Source organism: Neolamprologus multifasciatus, chromosome 10 (genome assembly GCF_963576455.1).
Source record: "Neolamprologus multifasciatus chromosome 10, fNeoMul1.2, whole genome shotgun sequence".
NCBI classification, from domain to species: domain Eukaryota; kingdom Metazoa; phylum Chordata; class Actinopteri; order Cichliformes; family Cichlidae; genus Neolamprologus; species Neolamprologus multifasciatus.
In genome coordinates this window covers 4,683,087-4,710,192 of record NC_140448.1, presented here as the reverse complement: position 1 = coordinate 4,710,192, position 27,106 = coordinate 4,683,087, and the positions used below count along the sequence as shown (strand labels likewise).

The window sequence follows — 27,106 nt, the reverse complement described above, 5'->3', positions numbered from 1 at the left end:
AAGCGTTTTTGTTGTTGTTGTGGTTCTTGAAGAAGTATATTTACATTACAAAAAAGCCTCCCCGGTCTGAAATTATTATGCTTTATTCCTCATTTAGATGAAGAGACCTAGAGTCATTATTTCATGTGTAAGGCACTTGAACAGCATTTTCTGTTTTTGTTTTCTTTCTTTGAGCCAGAAGTTGCCTTATATGGATAAAAGGTTGCAGTGCTGATTTATCAGCTAATACTAGCAAGCTGCAATACTCAGACACACCTAACAGCTGATAAGAACTTAAGTTACAGTCTATTAAAACACAAAAATTTCACTCACCAAGAATGAAGCCCAAACCTCTTGGATGGTCTGTCCCGCACATTAAGCCATAATATTATTTCGATAAAAACACCATAAAAGAGACCAGCAACACACCCACAGTGACACTCGGTGACTCAAAGTACCGGATGAGGCCTGGATGCTGATTGGTTCCAACTGCCTATACTGGGATACCTACCGTTCTGTGCAGCCACGCCCCTAAGTCCATTTTCTAGGACAGAGTTGCACTAAAAGCTGCACAAGGAGGCAAAAACAGTTCTTGCTACCAGGCCGTAAAACAGCTTTTTGAGTTGGTTGTTGTAACATTATAACATTGTTGTAACATTTGTAACATTAGTAACATTAGTAACATTGTAACATTAGTAACATTGTAACATTAGTAACATTAGTAACATTGTAACATTAGTAACATTTGTAACATTGTAACATTAGTAACATTAGTAACATTGTAACATTAGTAACATTTGTAACATTGTAACATTAGTAACATTGTAACATTAGTAACATTAGTAACATTGTAACATTAGTAACATTAGTAACATTGTAACATTAGTAACATTAGTAACATTGTAACATTTGTAACATTGTAACATTAGTAACATTGTAACATTAGTAACATTGTAACATTAGTAACATTAGTAACATTGTAACATTAGTAACATTGTAACATTGTTGTAACATTAGTAACATTGTTGTAACATTAGTAACATTGTAACATTGTTGTAACATCAACTCACTTTTTTTGAAATCAGCTTAGAGGCCAGCTAGCAGGAGAGCTGACAATCGATGCACTGCTCTTGGTGCACAAATCAAATAAAGTAAGTTGATGAGCTCTTTGTTACAATATATGACCCAAGTACTGGATCCCTACATCAAACCCAACCATGCTGGACGACTTCTAAGAGTGAGGCAAACCGTATGTAATTTCATTATTAAGGGTCACTTTGTGTGCATGGAAATAGAACTGTAACCATTATAGTCCAATCAGCTTATGGCATATGAACGCCACTGACACATTTTGCACGAAGCAGATGATTGAACACCAGAGCGACAGTTGGATTGCTAACTGCCAGTTCCCACCATGTGGGATTTTCGTCTGTTGATGAGTTGTTGAGTCCCAGGGGTTGTGCTGAAGGGGTTTTTTGTCTATCTTTGTGCGACTTGACGAAAACATTCTCCGAAGCTAAACGCTTCTGTGATCGATGGTCTAAATAATGTGCTTGCTTGTCATTTGTATACTGATGTTGCTGTTTCCTATTTGAGTGATGACAGCGACATGGAATTTGGACGCGGGCCTCCATCTTTGTGGTTTTAGTTAATTAGTGGGGCTGCTGAGGTTTCTCTCTGCTCTCTGGCACACTTGGGTTCAGGTCTATCCGAGCTGTTTGATCTCAGGCGGTATTGTTTCCATTATTAGACAATATTAGTGATTAAACTTTTGCTGTCGTGTTTCTGGTACTTTAGAACTTGACCCGTCTGTTCTCGCTGCTCCTTTTTTTTATTAGAAATGTTCTCAATATTGTTTATGTCCTTATTTAATTGCAGAACTATTCAATAGATTTTACAGTTTAAGAGACTCAACAATTGGTCTGGAACAATGAAGGTCAACCCAAGTCAGGAAAAGAAACGGGGAGGGATGACAAACACACTGCACAATGAGTCTTCCCCACATGGGGACGATCATTATTCTTATTGTGCCCTACAAACAGTCAGTGTAAACATCCAAGCTAAAAAGAATGATTTGCTGGTGTAATCATAACCGACTCTCAACTTTTAGCCAGCCCATCAATTTAATGGTCTCCTGGAAACTCAGTTTCAGCGCTGAGTTGTTCTTGTGGTCTGATGTGTGGTTAAGATGATGTGGATGACGACTTTGTGTTCTTCTCCCTCGGCAGGCTTCACACAGCCCAGAGAGCCATCAAACAGACCCAAGTCACAGTGCAGAAGATCGGGAAGGAGATCGAGGAGAAGCTAAGGACGACGGCGGCCTGCACAGAGCGGGTGAGCGTGGTCGCCCCTCGACAACAAATTCAAGCTCATCAGCAACTGCTTTAGATGTTTTCAGTAGCTTGAAAGTTGGTGTGAAGTTTGTTTTCAGAGGAAGCAAGATGTATAACACCACAACTGATGTGATCAGCGATAACGGCGTTTCCGGCCTCCACCAATAACAAACATCAGAATCGTGCTTGATACTTACAAGGATTTAAGAGCTTGTCTCACACAAAGCTCCAAATGTAATTGTAACGTAAAGAAATGTGAGATCTGAAAATCCATCGATTGTGATTGTTTTGATAGCTCAGCTCCTCAAAATGCCTTGTTTATGTTTCCACCTCCTGTAATACGCTCAGATACGCTAAAGAAGCGTATTTAACATTTTTGGAATTGTCAGGCGCACAGCTGTGAAAACGCAGCACCGATCCCAGGTCTGACATTGTGTTTACTGTCAAAATTCACTTCAAAAGCATCCCCTCTCCTCTGGTGTTATACAAGCCCGGAGGCAATGATACTTTAGTATTTTTGTCCCCCAGGTAGGCAGCACAAAAACGCATTTTCACTCACCACGCACGGTACAATTGTGGACAACTGGGCTGCTTTTGTGTCCAGTCCAAGAGTGCATCTGTGTGCTGGTAGAAGATTTAAGTGATCTGAATGTCTGCTTAGTGAGCCTCTTTATACAGCTGTTACAGCTGTTGCTTTCTATCTCGCTGCTCCTCATGAGTTTTTGATATCCCTGATTTTTTTTCGGTTCCTTTCCTTAGGCCTTCACCCTACTTATTAAGGCAGCCCCCTACTATAGCCTCAGCTTTCCCACAAAAACATTGAGGCTCCATTCTTCTCGCCACAAAGGATCCCTTTCAAGAACTTTTCTCTGATATTTCCCTCTCAGTGAAACATTCCTCAAACCCCTTTTCAGAGTTCAAATCTGCCAATAAATCACATAATCCTCATCTTCTACCTTTCTGTAAAAGCCCCCCCCCCCTCATCTTGGAGTGAGTGGAGCATTGTGTGATTCTTCTAAGGGCTTCCCACTTTGGAGAGCTCTGTACCATCTTTCTGTATGCGTCATGGTGAACATGGATCAAAGGGCGATGGAGTGGGGGCCACCTAGCCGAGCACATGCCCCTTTCACCCTCTCACCCACACTCTGCCATTAATCTGCTCAGTTATAACACGCCCCCCCCCCCCCCACGCCTGCTGCTTATTTACTCAGCTGACCCACTGCTGTTTGATGTTCAGTAGACATCAGACAGACCCTGCTGGTTAGGTACAGTCTTTCTCCCTCTCTGTCTCGCGCACACACACATCACACACATCACACTTGTTAATTCTGGTGCTCAGTGAAAGTGCAGGAGGCTTGTGGTTCGTGCCAAAGCCAGTTGTGGTGAACATACAAGTGTCAGGGTGCGACACATTGGACAGATAGAGGCTCTATCAGTCATCTCTTTCCCCGTGTTTTCTCCACGGTACCCACAGGAAGAAAACATCTGTATCATATCTGTTTTTGCTCTGATCCAGGCTGCGATCTCTTATCTAAATGAATGTGTGTGAGATGCCAAAGTCCCCGCTCTGGCAGGATGAATAACAAGCTCCTCCCTCCCTTATCTTACATCATTATCAGTTCCTTGTTTGTGTCTTCCATCTCCGTATTACAAGTGTGTATGTGTATAGTTTTTTTTTTCTGTCTCAGCAACTGTGCTGCCCTCCTGAATCCCCCTAAATCCGTCTTCCTGTTTTGAATGGATCATTTTTCGTTGAGTGGTTTTGTCAGTCGCTGCTCGCTCCCCTTCATCTGCTGTGCGAGTGCATCCATGAACCCCTATTTCTGTTCCTTATTAGATGATTAGGGTGAGCCCACTTCACACTCCTCTTTACCAGATAGAGAAATGAAGATGATGAAGGGACGCCGCTCGGAGAGGCTTAGATTACGACTAATGAGCTGCACTCTGATGGCGCTGGTGGTCAGGGATGTGGGGTGGCGAGGCGCCTCCTGGCAGGAGTTTTAATTCGGGGCGGTCACTCATCTTGAGTCGCTGGGCTTTATTGTGGTCTTTTGCTTCGGGTTATGTTTGAGGGTTTGTCTTCCTGTTTGCATTTCTGACACTTTGATGTGGCGTCTTACTCTTTAGCCTTTCTTACATTTTAATTGATGAACAAACCCACAGCTACAACTTCACATTCACGTTCTTCCAGCCGAATCATGCACAAGCAATTTCCTCCAAATGTTGAGCGTACATATTTCTAACTTCCACTGCTGCCACTCATAACACATTCTTTCCTGAGACAACACTCAGATAATGTCACTGTCTGCATCAGTTTAAGAATCGCTTTGTGTTGACACCTGCATGACTACAAATCTGCTCAGGTTGCTGTTGGAGACAGCTGTTTCCTCAGCTGCCAGATAACTGTCCTGGCTCTATGTAATATCGCAGTAATAAAGCGATATCATATGGCAGAGGAAAGTTACGCAAACAGTCGAGAAATCAAAACACAGTATTAAAATAAACTGTGTAAAATTAAGTAAATATACATATATTTTCATTTTTCTCATTTTAATTAAAGTGTACTTGGATTCCATCCACCCAACCAGCCATGTTTGTGATTCAGAGTCATTGTTGAGCTGTATATTGTTACCAGTCTGTTACTGGGATCAGTTCAGTTTATTAGGAAGTAATGTTAGTTAGTAATTTTCATCCAGAAGCTCAGGCTTCAGACTACAGACATGGCTTCAAACCTTTAGTTTGACAGGAATAGCTGTTTAGAAGAAAATGGTTTGCTTGAGTCAGAGGATCCACTCAGGGGCCGAACGGAGTCCCAGTATTAGATGAATTAAGTTAAACTGGGAGTCATGGAAAGCTATGACTTTCCATGACTCCAAGTGGGAAATATTAAACGAATAATTAAGAATTAGTTGACGTTTGTGATTTTCAGTATATCCTGCCTTTCTCCCATCACCCACAAACGCTTCCGGCAGATGGCCGCCCAGCTCCGAGCCGAGTAGTGATGGGTCGGTCGCGAACGAAATGGCTCTTAGAGCCGGCTCTTTGAAGTGAACGATGCGAGCCGGGTCCTTATCGCGAGCTGTGGTTTTTGTTTTCTTTCTCTCTCTCTCGTACTTTTTTTCCGCTTCACTCCGCACGCGAGCCTTGTGCTTTACGCTGGGCAGAGGGGGGAGGGGCGGTAGTTACACTCAGTAGCACAGGAACAGAGCAGGAGGGAAAGAGAGAGACAGAGCGCCAGGGACAACAACGTCACATTAGAAAGGTATAGTAATCATCCACAACTATTTTCAGTTGCAGATGATAAAAGATTCAGAAAGTTTATTCATGCAGACCCATATGACAGAGAATGTGCATCTTCTTTTTGTTTTCATATTTTAATTTATATTTAATTGTGTTGTGGTTTGCAGTGTTTTGTGTTGTTTCACTTTAAATTTGTAAAAGGAAAAAGCTGAAAATTTAAATAGTTAAAAGTTGACTAGTTGATTTTTGTATTATATGATTTATTTATTACATTTTATGTGGAGTGAATAAATCAAAGTATATTTACGGTGGCCCCTAGAGACAAAGCACGTACAAACTCCAAAACACGTACAAACTCTGAAGCACGTACAAACCCTGAAGCACGTACAAACTCCAAAACAAAACAAAACAAAACAAGTAAAAACACGTAAAAATTCCAAAACATGTACAAACTCCAAAACACGTACAAACTCCAAAACACGTACAAACTCCAAAACACGTACAAACTCCAAAACACGTACAAACTCAACACGTAAAAACTCCAAAACACGTAAAAACTCCAAAGCACGTAAAAACACGTACAAACTCCGAAGCGCGTACAAACTCCAAAACACGTAAAAGCTTTTTTTTTTTTAAATTATTTGACTATATATGAATGCTTGTGTATAAATACACAAACCCTGAAGCACGTACAAACTCCAAAACAAAACAAAACAAAACAAGTAAAAACACGTAAAAATTCCAAAACACGTAAAAACACGTACAAACTCCAAAACACGTACAAACTCCAAAACACGTAAAAACACGTATAAACTCCAAAACACATAAAAACTCAACATGTAAAAACTCCAAAACAAGTAAAAACTCCAAAGCACATAAAAACACGTACAAACTCCGAAGCGCGTACAAACTCCAAAACACGTAAAAGCTTATTTTTTTTTTAAATTATTTGACTATATATGAATGCTTGTGTATAAATACACAAACAATACACATATGCTTTCATGCTTTCAATTGTGTAATTTAAGTGATCTAGTAGCTCTGTTTTGGAAGTTCAGTTCATGCTAGAAATGTGTTTTGGAGTTTGTACGTGTTTTGTCTCTAGGGGCCACCGTATATATTTATATATAAACATGTATAAATAAAACTACTTTTTTTTTTTTTTTTTTACATTAGTAATTCCTTTTGTGCGTAATTTTATATTATTGTTAATAATAAATTAATTAAAGCAACAAAACAACCTGAAGAAGCCGGTTCGGAGCCGAAAGAGCCGGCTCTCTAAGAAGAGCCGGAAATCCCATCACTAGAGCCGAGGGCTGCTTCTTCCTGTTGAAAGGGAGTTTTTCCTTCCCACTGTTACCAGTTGCTTGCTCATAGACTGTCATCTGGTTGTTGGGTTCTCTCTGTATTGTTGCAGGGTAGGTTTACATCCAAATATTTAAAGCTCCTTGAGGCAACTGTTGTTGGGGTTTGTTGCTGTATAAACAAGATTGAATGTTTTCACTTTCACAAGTGCAGAAAAACAGGTGAGTCAGGTTGCTGTCAATCAGTCACAGTCTGTGCGCAGCTATGCAAACATGAGAAATAGGCCTTAGCAGCCACAATAAGTGAAAACACCTGTTTGTCTCTGTGTGTATAGACCTGTGAAGTAGGGTTTGGTAGGAGACAGAAGGAAATTGGAACAAACCAAAAACATGCTCGGGCCGTTGTTTAAATGAAATAAATGGTAAGAGACATATTACAAAACACACCTTCTTTCCCAGCTGTAACGATTTAAAAAGCAACAAATGACTGCATACGAGGACAGATGTGTTATGTAGATGATTTGTCAATTATATGCTCTATGTGAGAGGTGGAGGGAAGACTTTATTCACTGTGGTTCTGGTGCAGGTCCGGCCTCATCTGCTCGCCTCAGACCAGCTGTTTGAACGTGGAACTCAGTACTACTTACCTTGGAGCCGGCCGTTCCCATGACTCGGGCTCATTAGTAAACATTAACGATGATTCCAGGGCTCAGTAAGACGTTTTGAACACGCAAATCTTCCTTCCTGTGTTATCATTAGCTGTTGACAGTGCTTTCTGTTGTTACTAACAGTGAGCATCGGCTCAGTGGTTGTGCGTTAAATCAGCGCGATATGGGATCGGCCTAAACAAACAGTGTTTGTTTTTGTGGGAGCTAGTAGGAATCTTGGGGTCTTTATAAAAGGTTGCTGTGACCACATGCTAAATATTTTCTTTCACTGTCTTTTTCTGTTTCCTTTCTGCCGCTTTGTGTGAGCAGAAGAAGGAGCGCGAGTGCATGCAGCTGCGTATAGCGGTCCTTCACAGCGAGCTGGAGCGGCAGAGGAAGGCGCTTGGGAGGGAGAGAGACCTGCGACAGAAAGAGAGGGCGCTGCTGCAGAAGAAAGGTAAATTGGATAGGTGGACATGCTGCATGTGCACCTGGGGAAAGTGTTAACACCACAACACTGTGCATACATCACCTTTTAATATTGTTTGATGCTATTGTGTGCACCGTTTAGCGCTTGCAGTAACTAGTGGGTGAAAACATGAAGCAATAAGAAAAATGAAAGGCCCCGGGCTCAGTTCGGTCTTATATAATAGTAACTTCAAATGATCGGTTATTCCCTCTGCAACTCATTTTGCTGTCTCCAGTGGTGCTGCGTCACTCAGATCCTGCTTGTGGAAGAAGACTTAATATAATGGTAAAAACATGTGCTCCCAATTCCATCGAAATCCCCAAATCTTTTCATGATAATCCACAGAAGGCTCTGCTGCAGCTACCAGTTGTAAAGAGAACAGGATATAAAAGTAGTTCTGACAGTTTGACTATTTTGTGTAAATTGTGGTAAGCACAGGTCTAACCAGGATGCTTTGCATGTTAATTTAGAACAATAGTGAGTTTGTTTTGGCTCACTCGTGTAATAGCTGGGAGATGTTAGCCTGTCACTTATGTAGTGCAATTGGCACATACAGAGATATGAACTCACATCCACAATGCAGAAAACAAACAACAAAATAACAAGAAAAAGAAAAGATTCTTAGAATTTAGAAACACTGTTGCTGAACAGACAGATGGTCGTCTCTATTAGAAAATCTGCTGCCTGAATGTTAGTCTTATATTTAGCCAAATGCATTAATATAAAGTTGTTGACCAATATATAGATGTCAGTGTTTTTCTAAAAATACGTTTTGGTATCAAAAATATCAAAAAAAAAATTATGGAAATTGCACATAATTTGTAGAGGTGGGAATCACCATACATCCCACGATACGATATTATCACAATACATAACGCACGATACGATATTATTGCAATTTTTAAAAATATTTTGCGATATTCAGATTCTGTACATAAAGGTAAACTTTATCAATATTCATTTTCTCTAATATCAAAGTCTCACACTCAGTCTTTCTCTCATTTCAGTTTGATTGTTGACAAACTGAACGGTTTGTATCACAGTCTAGTCCAACTTAACTGAATCAACCATCTGGTACAATTATAGCTATTCTGAACTTAAATTTAGTTTATTGCTGCCAAAAACAAGTTAAACACATTTGGACAGTGAAGGAATGTCAGGATTCTTGCTCAGAAAAAGGATCAACATGCTCTGAAGTCAGAGCACAAAAACCTTTTTGTAACAAAATATCGATTTCTGCTGTCCCTGTATCGACACATTATTAGCAAACAAAATATCACCATACTACACAGTATCCATTTTTTCCCCACCCCTAATAATTTGCATTTCTTTAATAAAACGAATCACACCAATCCTTCCAAATGTGTTCTTTCAGTAATGTGACAGTTTTAGTTGTTGTTGAAAGAGAAAGTGAAGCTCGTTACCAAAACTAATGGATTTTACACCCATGATTCCATAAATTCAGGTCCTGAAACGGTGTTAATAATTTGTCTTACACATATGAGACACATCGTTTGTCGGTTCTAAATGCGACATCTATAGAGAAGTCTGCTCTTTTTAACCGCTCGGTCAAGGTTTCCATGTTGTCAGAGCAGCAGGCAGATCATTTTAGTGTATTAGACAACGTAGTCTTGGTCCAGTCGGAAGATGGAGTTTCTTAACACAAGCAGATCTGCAGTACACAGATACTTCCTGTGGTTTGTGCAGTTAACCCTATAAAGTTTCCATCTTAGAGATATATATATATCCATCCATATATCTATAGTCACATGTTCTGATGTAATGAGCCCAGTGCAACTTTCCAAAATGAATTGACAGGATGTATCTTGATTTCTGCGTCCTTTAAGAGCAGCTCGCTCTTTGGCAAAGACGGATCACTGAATCACCGATCTGAGGAAGTGATTAGCGTGAAGTCTGCACTCATACATACGCTGTCACTTAATAAAAGAGCTCTGAGAGTGCTTCAGGGAGAGGTTGCCTTTGTGACACGAGTCTGAAAAATGACCATTAATTCTCTTCCTCTTTATCTGTCACCACTCTGTCTGCAGCCAAGCGAACTCGCGGCTCTGCTGCCTCGCAGCTCTATGGAGGCCTTTTTCCAGACTGGACAGGTGCTTATTAAAAAATAGAAGGAAAATTCCTTTAGCTGGTTAAAAAGAGGGGAAAATCTGGTCTTTTAGGACAAATTGAAATGCTATATGTAAAGACAGCCAGGCTGAAGTCTTGTTGCTTTTCCCAGACTCATAAGTCAAAATCCAAAAGCCACATGCTGCTGGCCTCTGCTGTGCTTCCAGCTTGTTGTTTAACTCCTCTAATCAGCCAGCAGACATTCATTTGTTTCAAGATTGGGAAAAAGTGTGCATTAATTACAGGACAGGATACTGTTGGAGACAGGTGTTTACAGTGCTTCGTACAGCAGCAGATTTTCTGTCTGATTATATTTAGATTGGCACCACAGTGTGTTTGTTTCATATGATCTCGTCTTTCACTTTTGAAACGCGCACGATTCGATCAATCGCAGGCGAAATTTCATTTAGAAATTTCCCCGAGAAGCCTGTGAAAACGGACAGATTTGAGCCAAAAATGGTTCCTGTTCAGCAAAATCACAAGAGCGTGCGACGGCGCGGCGAGTTCATACGCCACTGTTGTTTTAATCAGAAGCAAGTGTTTCATTTGTTGAGCGTTCACACATTCCAGCGCTTATAAGTTGCAGGTTTACCTTCAAATTTTACTGACAGTTTTACAGCGAGTGTGCGTATGTTGCTGTGAAATATGTCCCCCGTGGGCACCGCAGATGGGCTGGTGAGCTCCATTCTTCGTCACGCTCTTTAGAATCTCATCCGTACCTGGCCGTGTGGTCTCGTCGTCTCCCACACGTTCACAGGGCCCATTAGCAAATAGCTCTTATCAACCTGTTGTTCCCACCGAACGGGCCTCCCTAACAAAACAGCAGGTGCAGAAAACCCAAACGTAGAGAAGGTGTTGCTTTTTTCTCTCATGTGTCGAACTCGTGAGAAACCAGATAAAACGACTCGAGTGTTAAACTATTAGAGTCTTCCTTTAGACTTGCTAGAGCCTGTTTGGTGTAACGCTGATGCTGTTAGTACAACGAGCTGTCTACTGCATGCTGATTAATGTAATTCCAGGGAAATCAGAGAGGAAAGTAAAAGTTTGTTTTTCTGTCACATGTCAGCATGATCACTTCCCCCCATTTTTTTTATTTTTTTAAAGTTATGAATTGAAAGTAAGTCTTTGTGTCCTCCCTCTGAAATCAATCACTTTGGTTTCTGTGGGGTCACACTCTTGTCACAATTTCCGCCTGTCTAATTTCCCTCCTCCCACCTCGAGCAGATGACATAAATCAGGCCTGTGAGCAGAGTTTATTGTACTTGGTAACAGTAGTTATTCTCACGCTCTGCCACACAGCCAGGGCTCCTGACCAATAAATGTCAGCGGTTGGCTTTCTCCAGGTTTTGTGAAGGTATGGTGTGTGGAGGTATTTGTCACCTCAGTGAAAAAGGTCTCATATTGAAGCGATCATCATTAGAGCTCTTTTAGCAGCAGCTCAGCTTTACACATTTACTTCAACCAGCTGGCTGCCGTCTCGAGTCAGGCTAAAGGTTGACAGGTACTGGAGTCGACACTGTGCTTAACGGGCCAACCATCTGCCTTTTTATACTTACTGACCCCTCTGACATTTCTATGTCAAGGTCAGAAATTTCTTATATTTTGTCCTAATAATTGATATTCTTCCACTGAGCTTTTCATGTGAGTTAAATGCTGGTATAAAAACCAAGCTTATTTACAGTGTATATTAGATTAATGCACCTTTTTAAATCGTTTCATTGAGAACTTTGCACTTTCTGACTAGCTTTGACCTGCACTTTCAAAGTATTTCTGTACCGTCGGTGCCGAGCGCCCGGTATTTCAGGAGCCACAGACGGCCCGATTTGATGGTGGGAAGTAATATATAACCATCCATACTGTAAAGATCAAAGAAGCTGCGTTTTGCTGCTTGTCACTAGAGTTCACCTCACATGTTAGAGTTTTACACTGTGTCCCCTTTCTTGTGCAACCAGAGGATCCATACTGTAAACAAGTCTATTTATGGATCCTTCATTTATGTCTTAGTCAGTGTTGGGCAAGTTACTTTGAAAAAGTAATTAATTATAGTTACTAGTTACTACTTCAAAAAAAGTAACTGAGTTACAAGATTCTAAAAGTAATTAACTATAGTGTTACTTTCAAAAAAACGTTTAACCCTCTGGGGTCCAGAGTGTCATCGGCCATTTTTAATCACTTTTGATGTTTCCTCCACATTTCACCTTTAAAAACGATTTACTTTGTCTTGTTTGGTCTCATCAGCACAACCTCACGTGTCTGAATTTACAGTCATGTTTTCATTTTGACTACTGTATTAACACAATTGATCTAAAATCAGACAAAAAACATAAAATCAGAGTAGAAAAAGTTCTTTTTTACTGCAACAACCACAAACATGTTTAATGAATCATATTTCGTAACTTTAAATGCAAAAATAAATTGTCAATTTTAAAATCCTGTGCACAAGTTTTGCAAACAAAGTTATTTGCATCCATTTACCCTTTACCTTGATTTTTTAAATAACCATTTCAAACTATTTACAGAACAATCAGCTGTTCTTCAATAAGATGACGCACAAATTATTTGTGCCGCTCCAAAAACATAATTTCTGTCCACTATAAAGGAAACATCACAGCCTGATACCTGCAGGTCTGACAGCAGCAGGTGCATCACTGCTGTTTCTACCTGGAGACAGCAGTCGCCTCATTGTTCTGACACACAACACAAAACTATCCACAACACACTAACTACACAAGACAACACATTAACTACACACTCCAAACACGCTAAATGTCACAAATCTCTCACATCTCAAAACTCGCTCCCTCTCTTTTTCTGCTCTCTTTCTCTCGCCGTCCCTCCTAAAACTTCCCCCTCTTCCTAAACAACCAAATGTCATGTTGCCATATCATTTTTTGATTGGTCGACATGGTGCATTTTTACACCAACATGCTCATAAGCAGAGAGGTCTCGCTGCGCTGTCCTTAGACAGCAAACGTGACGAAACTATTGAGGAAAAACGCGTATATCTTGTTTATCATGACTCTGGTTTTACGTGGCCGATCAACACAGTTTATAAACTGGTATATATCACCTTGTTGCTTTGTCATCTAGACTACTTTATCCTTCCTCAGTCAAACAGCAGCACTCGTGCGATTGTTTTGCCCCCTGAGCTCCAGGTGTTGTGCCAAAAAGTGATCGTCAGGCAGAAAGTGATCGCCGTCCGCGGGAGCGAGCAGCTGCTTAAAGCTGATATAAACTGCGGTAACCTGAACGCAGCTTCAACCGACTGTTTGTTGAGAAATAGTAATGCGACCGCACCACATTTTCTTGTTAGTAACATTAACAGCGTTGTAACGATAGAAACAGTAATTAGTTAGATTACTCGTTACTGAAAAAAGTAACGCTGTTAGTAACGCCGTTATTCCCATCACGGGTCTTAGTCTGTGTATTTTCCAAATTCTATAAATTCTGCGTACTTTTTTTTTGAACCACGTCTGGGCGGGCACACTGGATTTCTCACTGCATCAGATTTTCCTGTGCAACGGATGCCCCTCCGGTGGTCCTCCTTGGGCTCTTGCACTCTGGGGCCTCTGGATGTCTGGGGCCTGGATCTCCTCCATGCCTGCTTCATGCCCTGGGGGACGGGGCTATGGCTCTCTACATCCTCTAGCAGACCATTACATGGGGAAACCATTTGAATACAAGCGCGCCGATCCACACAGGTGTGCACATGGGTGTTCACTGTTCGTAGACTTAAATCACACCTTTCTTGGCTGCTACTTCAAAGCACATTGTGCGCTGTCTGTCCTGCGTGCTGCACAACAACATTCAATATTTAGTATTTACTGCTGTTTACACTTAGCTAGATTAATGCGATGGTGTTGTGTATAGTATGTTGCTTTGTTTTGGGTTTTTTTGCTTGTTTTCTATTCTTTTTCTCTCAACAGGTGATCCCGGAGATATTTTTTCTTCCCCCCTTTCTTACTGTCCCTCTCCCCTTCTGTTTTTCTTTTCCTTCCTCTTTCTTTCTCCCTTTCCTATCCCTCACTCATGTCTGTCCCGTCTGTAACAACTGAAAATAAAATAAATAATAAAAACAAAGGTCGATCAAATGGACCAATACGGCAATGCCATGATGATCCATTTGGCAAAATAAATCCATTGGGTATCCTTGTTGGTCTTCAGACAACAATTCTGACGGCTAAAGAACCAAATGGGACAGGCGGGAAAAAAAAAAAAAAAAAAAAGATTTTCCTGTGCAGGAATTGTCACTAATGTGTTGCATGCATGTTTGACGGTTTGAAGGCAGAGGCACCGCTGAGCGCCACGTCTCCGTCTTATAATTCGTCTGGTTTCATGCAAGTCACAAGCTGCCCATTAGTAGCGCCACAGAGGGGAACGTGCATTTGTTCATAAGAGGAACTTGGCGAGAGCGCTCTTTTTGTAAGGCATACCATGACAGCGCTCCGTCACGTGATAAAGCCACATAGCTTCTGTGCATTAGCTGATGGTGACTGATCCTGAATGCCACTGACACATGTTTACACTTTATTGTCCAGACTTTACCCAGTGCAGGAACACAGTTCTTTCATGGTACTGTACTCACAAATGGTCGGGCCAGTCTCAATAAGTCTTCTGTCTGATTTACAGGAGGTTGTCTGTGACCAGAGGGGACTCGACTGTAGTGTCAAATAGTTATTTTTAGAGTCATTTTTTTTGGTTTTTATTCCATGTTTAATATGGAAGCTGGTGTAGTGAGAGACCAGTGGACAGAACGATGCATATTCACTGCTGTGTCTTTACTGTATGTTGTCTTTCCATACTGTGGAACAGATTAGTGGGATGAAAGCACGAGACGATGGATGGACAGAGCAGATAGGACAGAAGTGGGCATTACATGAAAGCAGGAGTGGAAGACCGTGGAATCTGGGTTACAGTGTTTTCGTGTGATCTCTCACAGCAGAGCGATGGCCTGTGATCTCTCTTACGCTATCTGCCTTTCTTCCTAATCTGATGAAGTACCTGTATTTTCTGCTTTGCTCTGTCTGCACTATGCCCTCTCACCTCATACCCTCATGATGTCAGTTGGACAATCGTGGATATGAGTGGAAATATGTGATCAAAGCAATCCTGTTATCCACCTGATCGCACGTGCTTTGATAAGCTTTATTACTCCAAACTCTCACTTGTGCTCGCTGCGCTTTGCAGACTTATTTAGATTCAAATTTCAGCAAGAGGGCAACAGTCTTTTTTCACACGAGCGTTGTCCTGTCTACTCGCAATAACAGTGCATTTAAAAACAATCGTATGGGAGAATATTTAGAAATGTTGTTTCTGTTCGTACCGGATATACTGGTGAGGTGCAGGTCTTCTTCTGTTGGAATGCTTAAAACGCACTGATAACAACAATCGGCTTAAAGTAGGCAGGTGTCCCACCAGATGCAGCTGTGATGATGTGGCGCATGTTGGAAGCGTGCAGTCATTTTTCATAGGATTCGTTAATACGCTGACATTTAAAGGAAAAAAAACTGATTTCTTTCGAGCTCTTTAACAGTGGTGTTTTGTTAATGTCACAGTTAACAGCCCCTCACAGCTTAGGGGCTAAAGAGCCGCAGGTTGGTGACCTCTGGCCTGAGCAGACCCTACGATCAGCTTTGGAGCCATCGTCTTCATGTTGTAGCTCTTTACTGTCACCAAGGGGCGGTGTCACAAACAAGCGGTCTGTGGGTTATTGTTGTTTGTTCTGTTGGTTCTTTAGTCAGCTGCAAGGAGGGGAAACACCAAAGTAGGCAAAGAACTGAAGTCTGTCTTTCCCATTTCACTATTCGACTTATGCACAGCTTCATCTTTGTCTGCCTATGTGTTCCTGTTTTTATAGATGGGTTGCATAGGTCGTATACCCTCTCTGTAAGCAAACGGACACAGCATTAACACATTGACAACTGCACAATAGCACCTATAAGCAGCACAGTCATTTTCTTCTAGACCTTTGCAACCAGGATGTTCGCCCTCTGTTGCTTGTAGGGCTGCCACAAACAATTATTTTGATAGTCGACTAGTCACCGATTATTTTTGCGATTAGTCGACTAATCAGATCATCATCCATTGGACATAAAACGTACAGCTTATTGCACCAGCAGCATCTGCTCTTATATAACTATCATTAGCTTACAGCTTTAAGTGTTTAAGGTCTGTGCTAACTAAAAATAAAGACAAGATGATAGTTTATTAAATTTTAATGAAATCTGCAGATTGTTTCGGTGAAGTTTAATAAACTCCTTGCTATCTAAAATATAACAGGACACCGGAGTAAATTCTGGAGCATCTCACACTTCTGATAATCAGCTGTCTGCTTGATGTTTATTCAGCTGTGTAAAAACTATAACTTTAATCTCAGCCAAACCGATTTACTCAGGAACAAATAAAATACTGAAAAAAGCCAAACAATAACATTTATAAGTTATCTAAGTGACTTATATATATTTAACCTGAGTAGCGAAAGACGGCGGTGGGTTTGAAAACGATTTGCCGGGAGTCCGGTGTTCTCACGGCTCTAGTTAGCCTAGCCCCCGGCTAGCTATCGAGCTAGTGGCTAACAGACGTCTCCGAAAACGTCGGAGAGCTTTTGAAAATATGTGGTGTCTTGATAAACTGAGCAGATATTTGAGGTTTACACAGCTACATTCTCGCCTGAAAATATGTTAAACGTTTATTTTGTGACCCAGAAAGAATAATAAGAGTAATATTAAAACTAACTAGCTGCCGCCATTGTTGGAAACTGAGCTGGGCTGCGCTATGAATTCTGGGACAGCTTCTTCTTCTTCGGGGTTTAACGGCAGCTGGCATCCTTGTACATGCAGTGCTGCCATCTTCTGTTTCAGTCCGTTATTACACTCTTAAATCCTACTACTTATTCCTGCGTCTTTTGTGATCTTACAAAGCTTCAAACGACGCGTCGACTATTAAATTAGTCGTCGACGGTTTTGATAGTCGACTAATCGTGGCAGCCCTAATGCTGTGCCCATCATTGTATACAGTCTGTTCTGTATGTTCTGGTGGTTTCATGCAGACACTGAACTAAACTGAATTCAGTACTTAAATGTGCTTGACTACATATTTACTGTAAACAAAATGCATTTCACTTAAATTCTTCTTTGTCTGAAAATGAGTTACATTTGCCAGAATGTGAATTATTCTAAGCAAGATTGTGTGTTTAATTCTGCAAACGTATTAAAGATTGAACTCTTTGTTTGACGGCATACATTGAGAGGAACTAGAGTTATAGAAAAACTTCAGAAGGAGCTGCCGTCACGGCTTAACCAGTTAGACGAAGCCAAGAATGTTAGACACATGTGATTTCAGATCAGCCGTCTGTCCATCTCCTCTTACCGTTAAACAAAACTGCTTCCCACTGAGGAATTAGAAGCGATAAACGGCTGCTAACCACAGCCAAACCTGAAGAGGAAATTCATGTGAAAGGAGAGGAGCCTTTATGGGAGGCCGCTTCGCATCCAATAACAATTTTCCCATCAAAATCCCTTTTTATCTGCATGAAAGGATGCTATTTATTCACACGACTCAGAACGCTGTTGTGAGACAGACGTTTCTCATGCGGCGAAGCCAGAATGTAACGCACAGACTGCTTTGCTAAGTTGACGTGAAATGTTCACCCCGTCACGCAGCAAACAGCTGCTTTCCTGTTTCCTTTGTAATGATTATTATTCATAATTTGAAAGGGATAAAAATTAAATCGTTCGCTGTGTAAACAAGCCAAAAACAACTGTAAACATTGAGTTCAAAGCAAAAATATTCGATGCATTTCTACTGCATTTACCCGTAATCTTACATGATGCTCTATCTGAGAAACATGCTGTTCGAACCTTTAATTAGCCGTTATCGTTCTGCTTTATTCACGTGCATACTGCGAGCTCGCCAACGCAGCGGTAACGCCACTTCCTCACTCTGTATCATCCCGTCACTTTTCTGTCTGATTTTATTCATTTCCCCAACTCTGTATTTACTGTCTGACTAATCCTATAATCTGCATACATATGTCATTAGGTTTTATGTTGTGTCAGAAGGAAATGTTTTGGGCTCATCAAAGCAGCTGTTTGATCTTGCTCGGGTTTAACGGCGGATGGCAGCCAACCAAACACGAGCCCACCTGGCTGGCTGTTCAGATAGACCAGAACAAACACATACCTAATAATTTACATTTTTCTTTTCTGTCTCTGTCAGAGGATTCGTTTTCTGCTCAGCACGAGCGTCTGAAGGAGGAGAAAGAGTCCTTATCCAAGCTGCAGAAGGAATGCACAGCCAAGAGGTGTGTATCAAACCGCAATTAACCGTTTCTGTGTTTGCTGCACAGAAAAACGATTTAAAAGCTTGAACCATCAGATGGACCCTCTGAATGATGATGCTCAGTGTGTATTAAATTGAGCTAACAGGTATAAGATTGCACCCTGCACCTTACTCTTTCAAAACAATGGCCTGTTTTTGTGGCCGCTGCTCCCTGTTTGTGTGTTCTCCACCAAGAGTTTGCACATTGTGCTAAAAAGGCGCTTGGCCGGTGTTTGCCTTGGCTTGCGGTGAGACGTGTGTGCAGCGGGCACATTCTGGATACGTTTTTGTTTATCTGAGAAGTACCTGGCAGTCGCAGAGGGTGAGCCAGAGCCCCAGGAAGGCCAGCAGGGGCCAAGAGACCCAGCAAACAGGAAATTAACACCGACACTTGTATCTGCTTAACATCCATTCCTTGGAAATAACTTGTCGTTTGTTTTTCATGAAAGTGTCTCTTTTCATTTATAGCGTTTAGCGAGGGAACGTTATACTGAGCATACACACGTTTTCTCAGCCTTTCCACGTTTCTGTTTAATATTTTTTGAATCTTGTCATGGCTTCGATCCCCAGAAAGTTACAAGTACATTTACTCAACATGTTACTCTGCAAATGTGATGATGATACTATTTTGTAGCTACAGTTGACTCAACAGAGAGAAATGTGGACTTTTTTGAGTTCTTCTATACTACGACAGGATGTGTGATTTATTAATTTAATAGTTTATAGTTAAAGGTTAAACTATTGTGTGACAGCTTTCTTGAGTTAAGAGCACTTTTAATTAAGACATTCCACATTTCCACATGTTGGCAGTTCAGCTAAAGAAATATTTATTTTCTAAACTCATCACATGGTTTTGTCCGGATAAACTCCCAGCAGAGGTCACGTTAATCGCAGCTTTGTAGGAAAAAAGCAGTTACAACACAGCAAACCAACATGACACAACTATATAAGACAACTAAAACTGTTGTGCTCAAAAACAAATAAAAGCAACACTTAAATGACATGTTGGACCTTCATGAAAGAAATGTTCATGTTGAAAATCTTTACTGAAAGATCTTTTTGGAGCAGTATATTTATTCCAATTATAAACTACAAGTGCTACTTATTTCCTGATACAGTGTAACATTAGTTTCACTGTAACATGCACAATAACAGTGGAGTTAACAGTTTGCTCATTTCCAGAGAAGATCGATCCCACTTTTATCTAATGTGTTCTAACAGTAAAGTCAGCACCCAGTTATCAGAAAAACAGAAAGAAGTTTTCAGTATTGGCACGGTGGTTAGCACTGTTGCCGCACAGCAAGAAGGTCCTGAGTTCAATTCCACCATCAGGCCGGGGTCTTTCTGTGTGGAGTTTGCATGTTCTCCCCGTGTTTGCGTGGGTTCCCTCCGGGTACTCCGGCTTCCTCCCACCGTCCAAAGACATGCAGCTTGTGGGGATAGGTTAATTGGATAATCCAAATTGGCACTAGGTGTGAATGTGAGTGTGAATGGTTGTCTGTTCATGTGTGTTGGCCCTGTGACAGACTGGCGACCTGTCCAGGGTGTACCCCGCCTCTCGCCCTATGACAGCTGGGATAGGCTCCAGCGCCCCCCGCGACCCTGAGAAGGATAAGCGGAAGCGAATGGATGGATGGATGGAGAACTAAACGTCTTCTTTCTCTTCCTTCTGTGACGCAGAGTTGGAGTATACACAAAGTGTTTAGGTTGGCGTATTTTACGAGTAACTGCTTAAACAAACATGTATTTTTAAATGTACGAATGTTGAACTCATAAATATACATTGGTAATTATGTAATGACATCTTCCAAATTGATGTGTTCTCACTTAAATGTAAGCATACACATTTAGAGCGTATTCATACAAAGGCATCCAGTCATGTTCATGACTTTTAACTATAAAACTTCAGGTAACAACATTTAAATGCAAAAAAATAAAAAGGGGAATCCTGGTAGGTTTCACTCAGCTCAACAGCTTCCTTTAGTTTCAGTCTGCGTCACCTCGGAGCTATACGCATAGGTCAAAGACTAAAACCTGGATAACAGCCATTAAGAATGATTTTTCCTAGTGGCCATAGACAGACCCTGCATTACTAAAAAGGACTGACCTGTAATGACAATTTTGAACAGTACATTGTCACTTGCTATTTTTGTTCCTTTTTTTTGCCAACATTAAACTGCATCTTTTGTCTTGATCCCTTTTATATAGGCAGCAGCTGTCAGGCCTTTAAGGCTTTAATTGGGAGCCTGTTCTCCCTCTGATTGTCATCTGTTCCCATCTCTTTAACCGACCTCTGCTCTGTCTCCATCAGAGAGCAGTTCCTCAAGTCCAACGCCCAGCTCACCTTCCGTTGTCGTCAGCTCCTCTCTGAGCTTTCCTACATCTACCCCATCGATGTGGTGAGTTGGGCAACTGCAGAGAAATATCTGGTTACAAATGTAAGACTTTGGTGAAGCACAGATGCTGGAGGTGGTTATATAGTGTGTGCAGCGATTTCCATGTTTATTCCAAAGATAAGTTTAGTTTGTATACTAACTGAATGATTTTCGGCCCGCCCCTCCGCCGGCTCATTATGGATCTGTTGCTGATGTCCAGTTGCTCTGTCCTTCATGTGAAACCTCTTCTTTAAATCCACAGACCAATCAGTCGGATTATGTCATCTGTGGAGTGAAGCTGCCAAACTCGGAAGACTTTCAAGGTAATTGATTATGAGCCTGCCGCCTATTTAAGTGTTACAGGAGGATAAGTGGCATGCTGTGCAAATGTTTCGTCTTGCATTCGACGCTTGTGGTTAGATGCAGATGTCGTGAAGTGAAGCAATCTAACATTTTACTGAAGGATAAATGAAGGCTGATGATTTCATTGACAGTTATCTATGATATCATAGTTTTGGCTATTGCAGATGGCAATTTTGCAAAAAGCTATTACTGTGTTATGGTACCATAACCTTTGTCGTACTGTGCACGAATGCGATAATTGATAGTTTGTCTTTTTCATACATAAAGGGCATAATGACATAATTGTAGCATAAATGAGGGGAGAATAGCTGTAGTAGCTGCAGATGATTGATATTCCCATTCACTTGGGCTGCTCAATCACAGTACACCCACTGCTGCACGTCTCGTCTTGTGCATGACATCAGTGATCAAATTAACAGAGACATGCACAGCCCTTTATAGGTAGACATGCACAAGACGAGCACAAACTATGCATGGAGCGCGCCATGTAAAAAGAAGGACGACGGCTCCATGCTGATCTAATTACGATCAGTTATAGAGGGCAATGAGAGCTTCTGCAGGGAATTGTTGATTTGGTCGTTTTGCCCTGATGAGATGCAGCGTGGTTAGTTTGCATTCTTGCTGATCTCTTGCTGGTAGCTGTTGGACTTGTTCACTGCCACCACATTCTAAGACGGTCTTGTCACAAGATGCTTTTTATCCGGTTCTACCGCCCCAGTGAGAAAAAAGCCACAAAAACCACATGGCATGGTATAAAAGACACATTAGTGAACTGCAGGGCATTAAAGAAGTTGTGTCAGCAGGCACATTCGGACACAATGCTCCCGTTATGAGCTTGGTGGGGAAGGTTAGAGTAAAGGTCACATCGTATGCGTCGTGACAAATTGGATTTGCAGTCACAGCAAGAGAAATGTGATGACTGTCTGACCTCTTAATAGTCGGGGGATGAGAATTGAATGGGTTTCTGAATGCTGAGCTTTGGTCAGGACCACTTGTCCAACACGGGGAACACAACCTCCACTGTCCACGCCACATTCTCGGGCTCCCCTTCCTCACAGCTGGTGAAACCCAGCAAGCCTCTGAGGCCGTAATTCAGCAACACTAGCCTCGTCTCCTCCGCTCCCTGCTGCCGCTCCCCACCTGTTAACATCTTTTACATACACAGTAGAGATGGGCAGCCATTACTTGTTCTCAATTTAAAATTTGACGCACAGAACGAATCCTGTTTTCTCTCATTTTTAGATGATCGATCAGTCCTTTCAGACACATCTATAAAAGTGCAAGCATGAACCACAGCCCTGAAGTCGTCTGTTACTGGTGTGAGGCTAAAGTGAGGCAGATTAAATTTAATACTGACTCAAAAGGAAAATGATGTACTGCATGTGTTATCAGTAGGGCTGCCACAAAAGATTATTTTGATAGTCGACTAGTCACCGATTATTTTTACGATTAGTCGACTAATCAGATCATCATCCATTGGACGTAAAACGTACAGCTTATTGCACCAGCAGCATCTGCTCTTATATAACTATCATTAGCTTACAGCTTTAAGTGTTTAAGGTATGTGCTACGACGTTTATTCAGCTGTGTAAAAACTTTAACTTTAATCTCAGCCAAACCGATTTACTCAGGAACAAATAAAATACTAAAAAACAAACAATAACATGTTTAAGTTATCTAAGTGACTTATATATCATGTTTAACCTGAGTAGCGAAAGACGGCGGTGGGTTTGAAAACGATTTGCCGGGAGTCCGGTGTTCACCTTGCCCCCAGCTAGCTATCGAGCTAGTGGCTAACAGACGTCTCCGAAAACGTCGGAGCGCTTTTGAAAATATGTGGTGTCTTGATAAACTGAGCAGATATTTGAGGTTTACACAGCTACATTCTCGCCTGAAAATATGTTAAACGTTTATTTTGTGACCCAGAAAGAATAATAAGAGTAATATTAAAACTAACTAGCTGCCGCCATTGTTGGAAACTGAGCTGGGCTGCGCTATGAATTCTGGGACACAGCTTCTTCTTCTTCGGGGTTTAATGGCAGCTGGCATCCTTGTACATGCAGTGCTGCCATCTTCTGTTTCAGTCCGTTATTACACTCTTAAATCCTACTACTTATTCCTGCGTCTCTTGTGATCTTACAAAGCTTCAAACGACGCGTCGACTATTAAATCAGTCGTCGACGATTTTAATAGTCGATGTAATCGTGACTAGTCGACTAATCGTGGCAGCCCTAATTGTCAGTAAGGACAGATGGAGAAACATGGACTGCCCACCTCCACTTTACTCATTTCTCTTCATTTCTCTTCAGTCTTCTGCAGTTAGAGGTCCTCAGAGTCCAGAGTTGTCTGATTGTGTGTCAAAGCCGGTTTGAAAAAGCCTGCAGGGGAGGAATATTTCACATCAGAGCCCAGGATTAGGGTTAGTTGGCGTCCTAATCCTGTTGAGAGTCAAGGTGGACATTGAAGCCCATCCATGTTTCACGTTTACCCCAAAGCTCAGCTTAGCTCAGCCTCACGAGGTATCTGCAGGCTCCATTAGCACCCAGAGGTGTCACTTAAACTTGTGTCCTTCAGTTGACCTGATATTCCTCGGGGGCAGGAAGTTGTTCTCTCCATGGGCTTTAACCCTTTGGACTAAAAAGACAGGAAGGACAGTGATATAATCCAGGGGTTCTGTGCTAAGTTGAAAAACACACACTTTGAGCCAAAGAGCCTACCACTCTGTTGCCATGGTCTATTATTTCAAAGCATTAAGATAAAAACCACAGTGATTTTAAGTCTTAGCCTGGAGCATTGTCCTTCTGAGAATGTGAAACCACTTTGTGTTTCGTCTTGAAACAATTTCTCGTGCTTACAGTGAGTTGGTTTGCAGTTTCTTTCCCAATCCGTCAAATGTTCACGAAGGCATCCAGTTTTCCACACTAACAGATATTTGGACTCGGAGGGGTTAGCTGTACGTGATGCTTTTGCTTCTTAAGCACATATCACAGAGAATTTGGGAATCTCAGCGCAGCCAGTGTTTTTTGGTACTGTGTGCTGTGCCACGAACTGCAACGCATTAAAACCATGAATGCGACTACTCTCCTTTCAGCGAATACTTTGTTACCAAGTTATCTTTAGCTGGATGTTCGTACAGTTTCGGGGTCAGAAGATGCAGACAAACTCCAAACAGCACTGACATTGACTGTATGCTTTGAGGTTTTCAAAATGTTACTATTTTGACTCAGTCTTCATTGAGTGAGATTCTTAAACACTTTGGTTTATTATAATAATAATAATAATAATAACAATAATAATAACAATTATTATTATAATTATTATTATTATTATTATTATTTTTATTATTATTATAATTATAATTATTATAATTATTATAATTATAATAATAATAATTATTATTATTATTATTATTATTATTATTATGATGTCCGTATATAATGATAATAATAATTATTATAATAATTATTATTATTATGTTGGTATATAATAACAATATTATTGTTATTATTATTATTATTATTATTATTATTATTAATAATAATAACAATAATAACAATTATAATAATAATAATAATTATTATTATTATTATTATTATTATGTTGGTATATAATAATAATAATAATAATAATTATAATTATAATTATAATAATTATAATAATAATAATAACAATAATAATAACAATTATTATTATAATTATTATTATTATTATTATTTTTATAATTATTATAATTATAATTATTATAATTATTATAATTATAATAATAATAATAATAATAATTATTATTATTATTATTATTATTATTATGATGTCCGTATATAATGATAATAATAATTATTATAATAATTATTATTATTATGTTGGTATATAATAACAATATTATTGTTATTATTATTATTATTATTATTATTATTATTATTATTATTAATAATAACAATAATAACAATTATAATAATAATAATTATTATTATTATTATTATTATGTTGGTATATAATGATAATAATAATTATTATAATAATTATTATTATTATAATTGTTATTATTGTTATTATTATAATAATAATTGTTATTGTTATTATTATTTTGGTATATAATGATGATAATAATAATACTAATAATAATAATATACCAATGTAATAATAACTAAAAGGCACACTTAACAACTGAGCAGGAAACCGTCTCATTTGTGAACAAACCTTAAATATGTGATAAGTAGAGCATCTTTTTCACTTTGTGTCCTGCAGCAAAGGATGATGGGAGCATAGCAGTCGCCTTGGGTTACACAGCACACCTGGTCCTCATGATCTCATGCTTCCTGCAGATCCCTCTTAGGTATCCGGTGATCCACAAGGGTTCACGCTCTTCTATCAAGGACACCATCACTGACAGACTCACTGAGAAAGAGAGAGAGTAAGTACCCTTTACAAACACACCTGATATTAGCAAAAACCTGAAATATCCACATCACAAATGCTGAGGTCTCTTTCTTACTGTACGATCTGTACATATAGTTTACAGCACTGCGCAAAAGTCTCGAGCCACTCCTCATGTCTTTGTGTTTTTCTAGTGTAATTTATTTAAAATATGCAAACGTGCAAGGAAATCATATACAGCAAAAACAGAATTTGTACAATTCTAACGAGGTTGGGAGTCAACATTTGTCATGAGCACATTTATTCGGCTGCAGTGAAACTGAGGAAATCCAGTTCTGTCAGAAAACAAGGAAAATAAAGTTTGTTAGAGGAAACATGCGAACCAGACACGGGGAAGAAGTGGTGGATAATTCAGTGAGCTGACTGACAGCACGCAGACAAAATCTAGACCGAGCAAGGTGAACTCAATCAGACACTAACAAGGGCGAGACGAGAACAAAAGGAGGAAGTCCAAAGGCAGGAAGACACACATGGGAATGATCTCTAAAATAATACAAAAGAAAGAGAGACCAATAACACAGTCGCACAGACAGGGCGATCAAAGAAGACACAGAAAAAGGAAAAACAGCAAAGTATTACAACAGAACAGCGACAGTGATGTTTGTGACATTTCTTTTTATTCCAATGTTGCCCTTTTATGAATGAGATCAGCTCCGCAGCCATCTGTTTCTCATGGAGGGTCCTTCAAATAAATTGCTTCTCTTTGCAAAGTCAGAATCATCAAATTATCATGTGCATCCAGACTTTGAAGAAAGCGGTTGATGTAAATTGCCGTGAATAAAACGGAGGGAAAAAGTCTGTGACTTTCTTCTCTCAAGAAGAATGAATGTTTACTTTGTGAATATGTAAATGTACAGATTTAAACTGTGACATCCTGATAAATGAAGCACTTTTACTGTGAAATCCACCATTTAGACTTTACTGCAGTTTGAGCAGAGTCCATGCCTCCCATTGCAGATCAGATTGGCTGTTAAACTCTTTTTGTGTTTTGCTCCTGGACGGGAAAAACATTCATGCCTTTTGCCATCTAAGAGGGTGCAAATCATTCTCTTCTTTGCAGCTTCTTTCCTTTTGCCGCTGCTGCACAAGCACTGCTTATTTGTTCTGTCTCTTTTACTTATCTCAGTTTTAGTTTCTACAAAATTAAATAATCTCTTTCAAAAAGTTTATTTACTCTATTTCAGCTTATATTTGTTTTGTGTCCAAAGATTCTGCCTTGTTCACGTCCAAACCGTCTTCTACAAACATGTCCCTGCATGTTTTCAGCTAAAATTAGTCTTTTTTGGTTAGTGTTTCTTTACTCCAACACCAATAGATTTTTTTTTTGACTGTGGGGTCTCTAACTCAACAAAAGCCTTTAACATTTGTAACATTTCAACATTGTTAACAAGAATGTTTTATTGGAAAAACATCACAAAGTATTGTTTAAAGTGATTGTCACCACCATTGGAACCAGCTGCATCACACTTTCAGCAGTCTCCTCAAACCTCCATCTATCCATCTTCATCCGCTTTAT

At 40.1% G+C, this 27,106-nt stretch overlaps 1 protein-coding gene and 1 long non-coding RNA gene across 2 annotated transcripts in view; both read left to right on the top strand.

Annotated features, from left to right (window-relative positions):
* Nucleotides 1–27,106, top strand: part of uvrag (UV radiation resistance associated gene) — a 114,041-nt gene that overhangs the window by 20,087 nt on the left and 66,848 nt on the right. Inside the window, exons 7-12 of the mRNA XM_085174871.1 lie at nucleotides 2,208–2,313; nucleotides 7,834–7,960; nucleotides 18,317–18,401; nucleotides 20,730–20,817; nucleotides 21,056–21,116; nucleotides 25,402–25,567. Coding sequence (XP_085030997.1) covers nucleotides 2,208–2,313; nucleotides 7,834–7,960; nucleotides 18,317–18,401; nucleotides 20,730–20,817; nucleotides 21,056–21,116; nucleotides 25,402–25,567 — 633 coding nt within the window. The remainder of the gene's footprint in view (nucleotides 1–2,207; nucleotides 2,314–7,833; nucleotides 7,961–18,316; nucleotides 18,402–20,729; nucleotides 20,818–21,055; nucleotides 21,117–25,401; nucleotides 25,568–27,106) is intronic.
* Nucleotides 7,967–16,488, top strand: LOC146509411 (uncharacterized). Its single transcript, XR_014876468.1, has 2 exons — nucleotides 7,967–16,128; nucleotides 16,161–16,488. It is a non-coding gene; the product is annotated as an uncharacterized LOC146509411 (long non-coding RNA).